The following is a 15,730-nucleotide window of genomic DNA, read 5'->3' as shown; positions in this document are numbered from 1 at the left end:
ATGACCTCCGTAGTCGTATGTCATTTAAAATAAGCACCCTGGAGCTATTACTTAAAGCCTGTCAGCCTGGAAGGTTTTAATTCTTACAACAGACTGTTAGATAACACGAACAAGTACGCACATGGAAGCAGTCAAGCCTCATGAAGGGACATGTTTTGAAAATGTGAGGAAAAAAGAAGAAAGACAGACAGATTCACACACAGGAAGTAGGAAGTGTGCTAGAGACAGGTTCTAGGTATGTGCAATAGCCTCCTGGGTAGGATCTGTAGAGGATCAGCATGTGCTGTCATGATAGTGTGTTCGAGTATGTAGATATGCATGTAAAGTATGTGTGTGTGCGTGTGTGTGTGTGTGAGTTGTTATGTTTGGCCATGTAAAACGTTTTAAATGATATGCTGATCTATGAAGCAATTAAGGACTATGTCTCTCAAACTACCTCGGACCTTTCGTGACTTTAGCACCCTGAAGGCTGAGACATCAGCCAGAATAGGTAAGCTTATGAATCCACTGACTTCATCTGCCCTCTGGGATGGAGGAATGCATTCACATTTCACATTTCACATTAAGCATTAAAATGAGATATATGTGACATAAGAAAAATAAACAATTATAGATTTTCATTAACCGTTTTACTGTTAAAACTGCCATTTGAAAAGAGAAATACTGTACAGTAGTAGACAAACCAAAATTACACGTATATGCTAAATGAGAACCATTGCTAATGAAGAAGAAGAAAGAAAACAATATCTTTCAACATTCTAGCTTCAGTTTATTAAAGCATGTTGTGGGTTAGTATAGATTCAGATATGTTCTATTTAGGGCTTATCATGTGACTTATGTAAGTGTTATACTCATTAAAGGGAAGCAGAAGAGAGTCACCATTTTGCACTGCATTAATGCACTGTACAGTAGCCTATACGACATACATGTTCTGGCCCCCACTGATGGTTTAAACTTTAGACATTTAACAGTGAGCTTAGTGTGTTTGTTTAAGGCTTCAGAGCAATTGCATACTATTTGTCTCTCAGGCTGAGAGATGGCACACCCATTGCAACATTATGACAGATTAACTGTCATACACAGTGGTAACTGGATATGTGTAGCAGTACTTCAGTAGGCAACAGTATAGTTCTGCTTTTTTATGAACAATGCAACATTATACAATCCCACCCCTATTATTTATAATATATTATAATTGTATATGCAATATGTATTATACTTGGGAGCCTTTTGTCAGGAAGTAGCTCTAGCTGCCCACTACATTTACACTGTACCACACGCTGTGTATAGATTTAAAATTACTGATTTTAGTGTCAGTTCTTAAACTGAGTGTGACCGTCACATTGGAAGGTCAAATGCAATCGTCTGTAGTGAGATATTAGCAGATTGTGCAGTAGAAAATGACATTGTTTTACAGATGCATTGCATGCTGTACAGTGGAACTGCATGTTACAGTATTGTGTGGGCTTTGAGCAGGAAACTGATATCTGCAGCTCTGCTATATTTCTGCAATATTTAGCAAAAATAGGCTACGGTATATTAAATGTATTCTCACACAGTAGGCAAAACGTTAGTTTAGCAAAATAATCAATTAGTTTGCCTGTAGGAAATGTAATGCACCTGTTACAATGCTAATTGATTGTTTTGTTAAAAGATCTCTGTGTTCATGGTTAAATTCTGCATAATTTAGTTTGGCCTGTTAACCTTTTACAGACTTGAAGTTCACATTTGGTCGATACATGAAAGTTAATAAAAAAGAAATGTCTGTCTTTTTCATTATTTTCTGTATTTGCTTTTTTAAATTAGTATTAACAAAATGTGTTAGCGAATTGTCAAATTCTAACGGATAGAAAAGTATCAATTATAAATAAACCACATAATCACATGCTCAACAGATATATGTGAAAATCAAACATACATTACATAATCAAATCCTATACTGTATCACTATAAAATGGGAATCGTTGTAGGACACTGGATCCACAGTATTAATTCACCCATTTTATTTGTATACATTGTATACAAATACAAATATATTGTATGATATGGCATTTGTACATATCATACAAATGTAATTACTCTTAAGAGTTAAATGAGCACTGATGGTTTTACTGTGTACTTTGACTCTGTCCCCATTTATGCTATGGAAAATCTGCACACGTCAATCACCCCATATTGAGGGCATACATGACTCCGCTTGACGTGAAAATAACATTGCACATGACGTAGGGCTTCATTTGATTGTGAGTGTTCAAAGGGTCTTTGACGTGCCATGGGGAGAGACTCTGGCTGCTGAGTTCTGCCTCGTCACGAATCTGAGCCAGTTTGAAAGCCTTTTGTGAGCGTTGGGCTTCTCTGCCCAGGGTGTGGTGACACATCCATCACAGTGTGTGGCCCAGCCAGAGGTTCTTCAGCATCATCTTAACTTTTCCACTAATCAAATGGGAGGGTGACGTTATTAACAGAATAAAAGTACACCAAAAGAGCCAGGCTCCTTGGTGGGGGGCCTTCAAAGTGTTGCTGGTCCCCACGGCGATGATTCTTCGGTTTCCTGTTTACTGAGGCCGGGCCTTCTTTTTCTCTTCTTCTCTCTCATCTGGCCTATCAGTAAAGCCTAACACGACACGGGGAATTGGACAACAGAGAGACTGCACTTGATCGCCATCTCTCTGGGTCTACCACCCCTGCACATCGCTCAATGTCTCCAGCCTGTCTCCTTCCTAACTGGGCCACGTACACCTCTGTTGAAATCCTTTCATCTCTCCATCATTGTGTCATCTCTGTTTCCCCTCCATAAAAAAAAAGTCTCTGCAGTTGGTTGTGTTCTAAGATGGACAGACAGACAGACAGACAGACAGACAGACAGACAGACAGACAGACAGAGACAGACACAGACGGCGGCACACTCTGCACTCAACCCACAGTGTGGACAGAAGCATGTTGGTGGGTTGAGTTCTGAATCCTAGATGAGTTTCTGATTGTAGCTTGTGTTAACCTACTGGTAGTTTAAAAGAAGGCATAGATGTGTTTATGTGCTGTCAGTTCTTAATGTAGCCTACTGCTATTAGTAGCTAGTTTATTACTTTATTATTGTATATTATTACTTCAGTAGCACTGCTTGTAGTATACCAGGTGAAAGCAATTACCTTCCAAGAAATAAAACTACTAGCATATCTTTCCCATTTGTTTTATGTAAAATATATTTTCCCATAAAGTACAGAGATGTCCACACTGCAGCTCAGAACTACACATTCAACAACATCCAAGAAAGGCACCTTACACAGGAAACCTGTCAAGCCAAATGGTAGCTAGAAGTTTCCTCTCAAGACTACTGCTCAGAACAAAAGCACAAACCCATAAACACCCACCCTGCATCAGTGGGTCATAATAGTTTGTGTACACCTACATCTCCAATCTTCAGAGATGGAGGTTGAAGCTGAGGCTGTTGACAATACTTTGGTTCAGTTGTGTTCTATAATCGGGGCATACTGCACTTTGGTCATGTTTTTTGGTTGGTATGTTTTTGGAGTGGGTTTTTTCTGGAGCTTGAAAATATGTTATTTTTGGCAAGCGACACTGACCTACTACGGAATATAAATTTGGCTTAAGGAGTTGGCAAATGGGCAATCAATCTAACTTCGTATTCATTCTCGTTTATGAAATAGCTGAACAGGAGACAAGGCACTGGACTGGATGTATGCCTGGCCACCTACAGGCTAATGTAGCTGGCCATGTTAAACAATAGACTGTCCTTAACGTATCAGAGTAGCCGTGTCAGAAGACCAGACGCCTAAACTCTCCCTTGGCCATGCATGGGGGAATTCACCTTTGGATGCAAGGAGGATGTGGCGGATCTGGGCTCAAATCCTGGAGATATAAACACATATATTAACCATTATGTGTGCTATCTTTGCAGGACGGTCCAGGAGTGTGATGCCAGGTGAGGGAAGCCCAGGCTCAAGTTCTCCACGCTCTTCCAGGTCAATGGAACGGCCTCTGAAGGCTGGTTGGTTGAAGAAACAACAGAGAAACATAGTAAAGAATTGGCAGCAGCGATACTTTGTCCTGAGAGGGAGCACACTCACCTACCACAAAGACGACAAGGAGACCACTGTACAGGTAACACACAGTTGGTTTGATTTCAGTTTAGTTCATTGGGTTGTATTTGGTTTGAGTTTGGCTGGTTTAGTTTAGTTGGTTGTATTTCGTTTTAGTTTTGTTGGTTGGGTTGACTTAAAGATGGAGTGCCACAATTTTTCCAGTTTTTCATGTGTCTATGAGCTGGTGACAGTACTTCAATAGACACCCTGGAGTCATTTTTATGTGCAATGGTGTATTAGCTTTGTATTTAGGGTTTCTTCCTGGAGGCTGAACCCTTGACAGTCAAATGGACCAATGAAATAAACAGTAATATAGTGACATCACACTATCAGCCCCTCCCCTAACCCCTCCCCCTTTATCATACAAACCAAATACAGCTATGGGTGCGGCTTCAGTTCAGGTGGATCACCACCCATCAGGCAAACCAGGCATACTTAATGAACTAGTGGGCGTGCCCACATAAAAACAACATTTTAACAAATACTGTACACTTTAAAAAAAAAGTTTTACCTCCTTAGACCTGATGATCATGTTTTAGGGTGGAAAAAAATCACGGCACTCCATCTTTAATTAGCTTTTATTTAAGTTTAGTTGGTTGTATTTAGTTTTATTTTTGTTTGTTGGATTGGTTTAGTTTAGTTGAATCTCACCTGCAGCCATAACATGCTGCATGTTTAAAAACCATAGAGCACTGGCTTGTATGTACTGCGTGGATGGTCATATAGTGATGTGTGGAGTCATGCATGTCTGTGTGCATGCGTGTGTTGTTTACCCATGCAGGGAATCATTCAGCTGAGATTCAGCAAAGTCAGCGAGCTGCCTCCAAACCCAGATGACCCTGGGAAATACCTCTTTGAGATTACACCACGTAAGCAAAGAGGATTTAGGTCTAATGTACACTGTCACTCATTTTCGGCGAGCACTACTCAAAATACAATTCCATTTAACGGACAAACGCAGCTCTACACCACACACGTGCACGAACGCGCACGCACACACGCACAGTAACGCACAGTAACGCTCAAGGGCACTTCAGCAGCGAGTGACACTCGTTCACTTCCATGCCCACTTCCATGCGTGCGTGTTCGTGCACATGCATGCATGCGTGTTCATGCACGTGCGTGGTGTAGAGCTCCGTTAAATAGAATTAACACACACACACACAAACTGTAGTGGTTCTCAAAGTGGGGTTCAAGGATCCCCAGGGGTCATTGGGGGGGTTCCAGGGGTTAACTCTGGAGTAACTCTGAAAATAGAACCATTTGGTTCCATTGATACACTCTCAGAGTTATGGGGCCATCGCGTAACACATACCAAACTAAGGGTCCTTGAAATTAAAAAGGTTTGTGAACAACTGTCATCTCCACCAGGCAGATCCATCTTGTTGTGTGTCTTCTTACAGGTAGTCATGGAGACAGAGTACGCAGTCCTTATGTGTTTATGGCCAGCTCTCAGACGGACATGGACGAATGGGTGCGTTCTCTACGCAGGGCCATTGGAGTACAAACTAGTGGAGGTACTTTATTTTTAAGGAAATTATACATTATACATACATATGACACACATATTTCCAAAAGACTGGTTGGCCTAACATGTGGGTTGCAGCCGTCAGGACTGAGGATTGAGGAAGCTGCAGAGTTTATAATATGTTTCAACTTTTTGTATTTGTGGCACCCCCTATGGGCAGAAGTGAAACTGCATGGGGGGGGGGGCACTCTATAGAGGCCCCTCAACGTGCAATTCCAATTTGTGGTTCACTGTTGCAATCCATGAACAATATCATTTTTATATCATGGGAACATGCTGATTTTGTACAGAGGACGCAATCAGTTATAATCAACCGAATCGTCTTCTCACCCATCTTGCCCTCCGCAGTGTTTGGAAAGAGCCTTGCAGACACGGTCATGTACGAACGACGTGTTGGACCTCACATGGTACCCATTCTCGTGCAGAAGTGTGCCGAGTTCATCAGAGAACACGGCCTCAATGAGGAAGGAATTTTTCGTCTCCCTGGTCAGGAAAACACTGTCAAACAGTTCAGAGATGCCTTTGATGCAGGAGAGAGACCCTCATTTCCCAGGTAACGGAATCCTAGATAAGTTTGCCAATGTAGGTACAGCTTGCGTTGAATGCTTTCCTACTAGTCTGATGAAGTACATCATTTAACCACTATTTGGGGATTCTGGGAACATTTGGCAAAAATAGCAGATCTTCAAGCTTGCAATGCATTACAATGTGTATGCCAGTGTGGCCAGTGTGTATGTGTATTATATGAGCTTATATAGATAGTTATTTTTGAAGAGACATTTGTTGTAGATGGAAAAAAGAACAGGGCCGACAATTAAGCATTGGTTTAGTTATAATATTTAAATTATGACATTTTAAAGATAGGCATTTCTGTGTGTCAAATATTGAGCAGGGGGTAGTCAAGTCCAGGAACTGTTCACACAATTTACAAATTTCCTAAATGTATCTAACCTGTGGAATTTGATTTCCAAGATTATTACGCCAGCTCAAAAACACCAAGACATGTCCAGACAAATGTCCTAATTATTATTGTGAAGCTAATCTTCACATGATGAAGACATGGATGGACTGAAGACATTCTCTGAAACAATTTTTAACACATGGCTGCTGTACTTTATACCTCATACTAAGAATTTAAAGTATGAGGTATAAAGTACAGCAGCCTTGTGTTCATAAAACAGAAAGATTGGGTATTGGGTAAGACTGACGTTATGTATCTTTCAGGGCCTTTCACTGCTTCGTCTCAACCATTACTCAATGGCTCTGGTCTCAGAACCCGCGGTGGATATTTTGACATTCCGTTTATTTTTATTTTATGTTGCCACTACTGTTGGAGCAGCCATAAACTAAACAGGTTCATCTCGATGTTCTGGGCATCTTTGTAATGTTAGTGTTAGTAAAAAGCAGGTAAAAGAGTAACGTTTGAGGCAGACTAACATCAGTCACTCTACCGTTCACTGTAGTAGAAGAGGTACGCCTGGTGGGGGTTTAAACCCCGCAGCTACTGTATGTCGAGTCCGCCTACAGGAAATACGTAAGCTGCGACCATGAGACCCGTTTCTGAATTTGTCTATATGCTGTTGTGTTCTGCAGCTTTCGCCACATCCTGTGTGGACGTCTGCATTACTCAAGAGCTGCTTCAGTTTTCTTCAACCATATCACTTTATTTAAACTGTCCATTTGGATCAAATCAACAGTTTGTCTGAAAAATCACCATATGAGTGTGTTTTCAGCAATATCCTATTGCACTATGTGGGTTCTGTGTACCATGTACGTTCATGTACGTTGTTGGTAAATATGTAGTAATCATGTGAGGGTGGACTCACTGGCTGGACTGCCACAGCATAATGTCCCAAAGCTGATTCTGTGTTTGAGAGTTGATTGTTGGTCTGGTTTTGGTTCCTGCAGTGACACAGATGTCCACGCGGTGGCATCTCTACTCAAGCTGTATCTGCGAGAGCTGCCTGAGCCAGTGGTGCCCTGGACTCAGTACCAAGACTGCCTGGACTGTACTCACAAGCTGAACCCCGAAAGAGCAAAAGTACAGTCACATTGTTTTCAACAAACCAGTAAAACTTCTGGTACTACTGAAAGTTATAAAATGTAACCTTTTATTTATATGCTGAATTCGACAGTGTGATCGACAGTATTTACAGTACACTGCACTCTTCTGTCCTCTCAGGGTCTAGAACCATTGGAAAAACAAATTGCTATTCTTCCCAGGATTAACTACAACCTTCTCAGTTATATCTGCAGGTGAGTACTAACCCCTGCAGCTGATTATAATACCAGTTACAAGGGAGAAAAATGTTTGTTTTAATCTTGTACTGAATATACAGTTACAGTAAGTATTTGAAAGCCTAAACATTAGCCTAATGTGTAGGTCATGACACACTAGCCTAATGTGTAGGTCATGACCTAAACACTAGCCTAATGTGTAGGTCATGACCTAAACACTAGCCTAATGTGTAGGTCATGACCTAAACACTAGCCTAATGTGTAGGTCATGACCTAAACACTAGCCTAATGTTGTGTAGGTCATGACCTAAACACTAGCCTAATGTGCAGGTCATGCACATTTTGTATTCCTTCAATTCAGAAACTTTTTACGACCATTTTCGCCCAACTAGATTTTTTTTGCATGAGTAATTTGATAAATACAGTGTCATTCAGATTTTTCAGATTCCACTCTGATTGGCTATGCTGGTCTCCAACGTGTGGGGGGAGAGGGAGGGCTATATTAAAATAAACTACCCAAAATCATGAACACCGCATCCGATTTAGCAAAAACTTTATGAGGCCTCTAAAAAAGTGTGATACTGAGTTAATGTAAGATAGGCCCCTCTGTCCTACAAACTTTGGAATCACAGTTGAAGAGTCATAGGGCAAAATACAAAGCGGCCTGGTAATAGCACCATCATGAGGCTATGATCTGGCCTAGTGTCTTCCTCTTCCTTGACCTACTGGGAGTGCGTGCAATGTTTGATGTCAATGGCTCCAGCAGTGTCCAAGATTAGCTATGCACAGAGTAGACACATGGACACAGACGGACATGGACGGGGGCAAAAACATAATCTCTCCCTCCCAGCCTGTGCCTGGCAGAAACAATAACAGTCTACCTTTATGTTACAGGTTTCTATACGAGGTGCAGCAGAACAGCAATGTGAATAAAATGAGTGTGGAGAACTTGGCTACGGTGATGGGGATCAACTTACTGAAACCTCAGATAGAAGACCCGGAAACTATGATGAAGGGTGAGGTCAATGGAATAGAGGCCTGTACAATTTCCGTACAGTGTTTAAATTATAACACACAGTGGGGTTATCAGGGAGTCCTTTTTGAGTATCTTCTATATACAGGTTTAATGTCTGTCTTTAGTTCACAATGTTGTTTTGTAAACACAATTGACAATGAAGGGAAAATTTGCCTCATTACATCATATTGTCTCTTTATTGTTAATGGCGTTTAATGTTTGTGTTGGCATCATTTGTTTTACATCACCATTACATCACCTAATCAACATGAGTTACTTTAATATATTAGCGCCCCTCACTTCACACGGGTGTGATTTTTAAAAATTAAATCTACTGTCCAGATTGAGGAGATTGATGTTCAGAAGGCTTTTTAACTACCTTCCAGCAACACCTCAGATACAGAAACTGATGACAACGTTGATCAGACAGCACCAGGCTCTGTTTCCTCCCGCCAAGGATGTACGTCCATCTACGCCTACCATGAAGACAAAGAAGAAAAAGAGCAGCACCCCTCGCAACTTTGTGGGCTGGGAGTCCGCTGAGGTTAGGAACATCTGCAGTAGTTCATTGCCAATTGAAATTTCCCTTTCATGCTTTTGTCTTTGTACTATGAATTACTGTTTGTACGTGATAGCTATTGTAGACTTACTGCCTATAAATAAATAAATAAGGATATGAGCAGGAAGAAAAGACATTGATATGTCCACATTGCACGTAGCCCTTATTGCACGTGGCCCAAAGCACAAAGTGCTAGACTAAGGTCCAGAGACCATATTCCACAAGTCCAGTGACCATATTGCACAAGTCCACATAGTGCTAGACTAGGATGTGTCCAGAGTCCACATAGTGCTAGACAAGGATGTGTCCAGAGTCCGAGATACAACAGGGATGGTGGATGGGTTGGGGGGGCTGACACTGGAGGGGGGAGAGGAGTGGATGAGGAATTTAGGTAGATGACAGTGGAGGGGGAGAAGCTGTTCCTAAGTCTGCTGGACTTGGAACCAAGGTTCCTATAACGTCTCCCAGAGGGGAGGAGGGCAAACAGACCGTGGTTGGGGTGAGAGGGGTCTTTTATGATGTTATGAGCCTTCCTCAGGCACCGATTGTCATAGATGGACTTAATGATAGGGAGAGATGTTCCGGTGATACGTTGGGCAGTTTTCAACACCCTCTGCAGTAGCTTCCGGTCAGAGGCTGTACAGTTTCCGTACCAGACCGTGGTGCAGTACGTGAGGATGCTCTCGATGGCACGGTAGAAGTTCCCTAGTATCTGAGGAGATAGGTGTACTTTCATCAGTCTCCTCAAAAAGAAGAGACGCTGGTGAGCCTTCTTGACCAGAGACGCAGTGTTGAGGGTCCAGGAATTTAAAGCTGGGGACCCGTTCGACCTCTGCTCCATAGATGTGAATGGGAGCGTGAGTGACAGCCCTAGTCCTCCTGAAGTCCACAATGAGCTCCTTGGTCTTATTGGTGTTCAACGCCAGGTTGTTGTCGCCACACCACGGCGACAGATGCTGGATCTCCTCCCTGTTATGCGTTTTCAATTGTTCTGCATTACTATGATACTATGTGTTTTTAGTAAGGCGTATTCCAGTTCAATACATGCAAGTTTATTTTTTAAATGGACATAATTATCTCTCTTCATATGGAGCATAAGCAACTTCCATGTATCTTCTATATGAGTCAAAATAGAATATTCTGAGTTTAACTGTGGATTCACAAATATGGAGGACCAGGTCAAAATAACAAAGAAAGCGGTGCTGGTCCTGTGGTCCAGGTATCTTGCTTACTTACTTATTGATGTTAGTGAGGGTAATACCCACAAAGCCACTGAGCTGGTCATGTATAAGGTGGTACATAACAGTTTCAATCAGTATCACCCCTGTCTATTTTAGCTGTGTGATGCCTCTACATCCGAGTCTCCTGAGGAAGAGGAGGACAATGACAGTCCAGACCCAGAGGTAGTAGACAGCAACTTCTCTGCCGTCCCTCAGGAACTCTCTGCACCTCCCTCTGATCGCTGGTCATTTGGGAGTATCCGCAAGCGCACTCAGACCTTGCCCACCTTCAACTGCCCCACCACTGGCATCGTGGCTAAGGTTGAAGCTCTGAACCGCTGGAGCCGGATCCAGGAAAGTATAGAGGAGAAGAATGAGACATTCTCAGAAGACATCTTCAAGATCCTGGACCTCCAGAGGTCTTCGCTGTTTGGGGGTCCTAGTCTGAAGACCACTGCCAAGGAAGGAAAGGACAGGCGCATGGTCCGCAGAGGAAGTGACGTCACGGCTTCTTGTGCCGAAGGGTTGCCTAAAGTGGTTGGTGATACTGCTGTGTCCACTGAGATACAGTCGCAGCATACAGAGACCCTGCCAGTCAACAAGCCAGCTCCTCAGTTAGACAGTGAGGCTGAAAGCCACGACGACAGCCAGGAACACACACAACGCCTCATTAACAGGCGAGTGTGATATATGTAATATTTGAATAAAGAAAATACTTTTTTCTTTTGTGTGTTTTGCAATTTACACAGTTAGTGTTCATACAGGTCCATTATGGGTCGCTTTTGACACCCACAGTCACATAGTTACATTGACACTCAAGGTGTTACAGCTTGGGCTGGTCAAAATGTTTAAGTCATATACAACATGTTCAGAACTCCTCTTCCTTTCTTTGTTCTTGTACTGTAGTCTGCAGCAGAAGAACAAGGAGCTAACTGCCACTGTAGCTGAGCTGAGGTCAGCCCTGGAGAGTGAGCATCGCCACAGGGCTGCACTGGAGATCCGCCTGAGGAACGTGGAGCGGAGCCGTGACGAGGCCCAGAGCCGCAACCGGGAGCTGGATAAATAGATCCATGAATTTCTTACCAGAGAACAATGAGCCCCCCCAGCTAGAGAGGACACATTGGACCCACACAGATGTGTGCATCCTTCTTGTGGGATGTTTCATTCATGATTATGTGAGATACTGCTCTAACTTATGGGCTTCAAGAGTGCATGAGAACACAGAGGACAAATGTTGAACCTTCTCGTCTTGAGATCTTTAAACAAAGTCAAGGACTGTGGCAGAACTAGGAATGTAGATTTGTTATGGTGTTAAAACGCGTTGTGAGGACTGATTAGGAGGATACCGTCATTCTACTTTAGCGATATTTCTAGGGAAATTATTAACTACTTTGAAAATGTGTACCAAAATTTCTGCATGATGATGAGAATGGACCTTGTTTTAGGAAAATGAATGGAGAGGTTATTGTCACTTTTAGGCAATAACTTCAATCAATAGGAAAACAAACAATGTAGGTGTAGTCATATCAGCCATCCTAAACTTTATTTAGAGAACACAGATACAGTACAATTACACAGCTCAGTGATACATATGTCCACTGTACTCCTGTACTGACTTAGATAAAGTAAGTGTTACCAACACCAAATACTGTATTAAGCTCTAGCTGATACTGATACACATCTTTAGTACAATCGCAGAAATGAATGTACTGTATGTTGCTATGTCCAAACTGCAAGGGTTTTGCCAAGGGTTTTGTCCTTTTTTTGGTCAGTTTGATGTCAACATTTTATTTTGTTCCATATTTTTATTATGTTATGCTTCCACTTACAAAAGGAGTGATGCATTAGCAAACAAATCTAACACCAGTTTGAAAATGATACTTATGGATTGGATATTTTAGAAATATTTATGGACTTCAGGGTAATCCCTCTGCCATCCTGTAAAAGAATCACACTCACGTGAAGTCAAGTGAGGGGCGCTCTTATCATCATACATCAAAGTCAAAGTCATACGATTTGTCACACACGTTACTGAAGTGAAATTTGTTCTCCGCATTTGAGCCATCTCTTGGAGCGGTGAGCCGCAGCCAAGGAGCGGTGAGCTGCAGCCAAGGAGCGGTGAGCTGCAGCCAAGGAGCGGTGAGCTGCAGCCAAGGAGCGGTGAGCTGCAGCCAAGGAGCGGTGAGCCGCAGCCAAGGAGCGGTGAGCCGCAGCCAAGGAGCGGTGAGCCGCAGCCAAGGAGCGGTGAGCTGCAGCCAAGGAGCGGTGAGCTGCAGCCAAGGAGCGGTGAGCTGCAGCCAAGGAGCGGTGAGCCGCAGCCAAGGAGCGGTGAGCCGCAGCCAAGGAGCGGTGAGCTGCAGCCAAGGAGCGGTGAGCTGCAGCCAAGGAGCAGTGAGCTGCAGCGTGCGCCGTGCTCGGGAATCATTTGATTAGTAGATTTGACCCCCAATCCAACCCTTTGATGCTGAGTGTCAAGCAGGGAGGCACTGGGTCCCGTTTTTACAGTCTTTGGTATGACCCGGCCGGGGATCGAACCCCGACCTCCCAGGTTCGACCTCCCAGTTTCAGGGCGGACACTCTAACCACAAGGCCACTGAGCTGGATCATCATACATCATCACATTCCGGCCAATCACTTTTGGCGTCCTCGCTTTTCTGTCCTCATTTTTTATCCTCACATTCCATGCTCAGCTAATCAAATCATCACTATGGGGTACAGACAAACACACAAAGCTGGGCATAGGAGGGGCTAGTGCCCATTTTCTGTTACAAATTGTATGGTCATGTTTGCAACACACCTGAGTCAACTAACTGTAATAGGTGTGACTGCATACCTATTGTGCATCGAGCTAATCGTTGCACTGATAAATCAGCCATCCCCATTCCCCACACCGGAGCCACTGTCTGGAAAGAACATCTGCTTGAGGGTATAGCAACACTTTTGGATGCAGCTACAAGCCAGTATTCAATGCAGCAACAATATTGTGCTTATATACGAAATGTAGTGCACTAAACAAACATTAACGTCCATAGACTTGGCTGGCTCTAAAGTGCTCTCTAAAGTGCTCTAAACAAACTGTAATATCCTCAAAGTCCATAGACTGAACAACTGCATTCCATTGCAAAAATAATATATTTTACTCATTATAGTTGGTTGAATAGGGGTGATTGCGACCAAAGGTCGCATGCAGTTAACTATGGAATCGTGCATTTCCCGTCAGCTCTCGTGACATCATCAGGGATGGAGATGTGGAGACCCTGATGTCATGGTAAATGCGACCTGCTGTCGCAGTTAAGCCCATACTGTATATGGAGATCCCTGATGTCATCAATATTGGCCAACAAATCTGACCTCAAACCTCAAACCCTTAGATCTTCATATATGGATATAGATGTCAGAACCTGTTCTGACATTCCATATGTTGATCCATCATGTTTATACCGGATTTTCAGCCTGGATTTTTGAGCAATTTGCGTGGAACGTTCTACACACAATCTATGGAACATTGTCTGAAATCCCAGTGGAAGAGTTTGTACGTGAAAACATGAACAGCGAACACACTGTAATGGAAAAGGACATGCCAAAACCAGGACACATAATTGTCATCAAAAACACTGAATGATTTTGCCGTTTAAAATGAGCCAACTGATTTTGTCTGCATAGCTCAGTAGGTAGAGCTCTTGCCTTGGACCACAAGTTTGTGTCTTCAAGAACCCTGCCCCCTACAATTAAAACCACAATTACATGTTCTTCCATGTTTCTATTGCTAGTTATTGTGCATATTGTTCTTATTGCCTTCCTGCTTGGTCCCGCCTTATTGCTGTTTGTTTTTGTTTTTTTTCACTTCACCGCATCAGTCACACAAAGCTAACTAAACTGGAGATTTCCATCAGGCCTTTATTGGATCAGTTGGAATGTCAAGAGAGAGAGAGAGAGAGAGAGAGAGAGAGAGAGAGAGAGAATAGGCCTACAATGGTGACATTCTTTGCTATACACTGTACAGCCTGTCACAACAACTCACAACGAACCACAACACAACACACATAACCTACTGTTTATCAGTCTTCAACAAAAAGGAAATAGCAAATTCACTCATACAGTAGTATGTGAATTGAAGTGATCAAGAGCCACATACACATACTATTCAACAGCAGACACAACATACGAGTAAGACGTGCAAACGCGGGTCGTAAATTGCAATAACAATTCACCATGACTCAGCCATAACCATATAAGGAGTCCCCAAAGCAGCTATACGTCCAAATATGGAGTGTGTTGCATCAATGACAAACAAATCACTCAGCTCCATATATGGGCACAAAGGACACACACACACAAACAGACAGACAGACAGACATGATCTGCTAGGTGCCTAGGTCTCATAGTAAGTGCTCACTGCGTTCGCAACAAACTGTAGATTCACAGCATTAAATTCCAGAGCCAGAAACAGTTACTGTTTCATTGCCACCCAGTCATTGGGTCCCAAAATGACTAATGGTACCAGCTTGAATCACACTAGTATACACACAGCATACAACACAAGCAGCAGCAGCAAAGAAGCAAAAAAACAGTTCCTACCTTGATCCGTTTTTGCGGCATCTCTAGTCATCTCCATCCATCCAAACATCTGTCTAGCTGGTCAGTACTCACAGTATCAATGGCACCAACCAGGAGAATGGACTCAGGGCTGAGAAGAAGCTGAGCTTGGGGGTCTGGGGTCATCACCCTTGTGTACCTGTGGAGCAGGTTGGGAGAGACACCATAAGCGTATATGTATAAGTAAGGGAGAAAGAAAAAAATCACACCCGTGTGAAGTGAGGAGCGGTCTTGTTATCGTACAAGTTTATGTCATATTTGGCGGACATTTGACCTAATTTCTCCTTTCATTGTCAATGGCAAATATTGAGACGTGTGGGGACAAAAGCTGTATATAGGAGGGGCTAGTGCCCCTCAAACATCACACCCGTGTGAAGTGAGGGGCACTCTTATCATCATACATGAGGCCATATCTCAGGGAAACACTCCCATGGGAAGCGCTGCAGAAGGACCGGACAACCCGGCAACTCCCTT

At 43.0% G+C, this 15,730-nt stretch overlaps 1 protein-coding gene across 1 annotated transcript; it reads left to right on the top strand.

Annotated features, from left to right (window-relative positions):
• Nucleotides 1-261: 261 nt before the first annotated feature.
• arhgap25 (Rho GTPase activating protein 25) lies at nucleotides 262-11,726 on the top strand (the record flags this gene model as incomplete). Its single annotated transcript, XM_080765754.1, has 11 exons — nucleotides 262-490; nucleotides 3,917-4,119; nucleotides 4,882-4,969; nucleotides 5,504-5,617; nucleotides 5,977-6,181; nucleotides 7,537-7,669; nucleotides 7,811-7,884; nucleotides 8,761-8,882; nucleotides 9,268-9,425; nucleotides 10,778-11,337; nucleotides 11,567-11,726. Exons 1-11 carry the CDS (start codon nucleotides 403-405, stop codon nucleotides 11,724-11,726), a joined length of 1,905 nt encoding a protein of 634 aa, XP_080621880.1. The 5' UTR covers nucleotides 262-402.
• Nucleotides 11,727-15,730: the final 4,004 nt, after the last annotated feature.

Source organism: Protomyctophum bolini (genome assembly GCF_963924005.1).
Source record: "Protomyctophum bolini genome assembly, chromosome: 6".
Taxonomy (NCBI): domain Eukaryota; kingdom Metazoa; phylum Chordata; class Actinopteri; order Myctophiformes; family Myctophidae; genus Protomyctophum; species Protomyctophum bolini.
The sequence above is the reverse complement of the archived record's forward strand: the minus strand, read 5'-3'. Positions and strand labels throughout refer to the sequence as shown.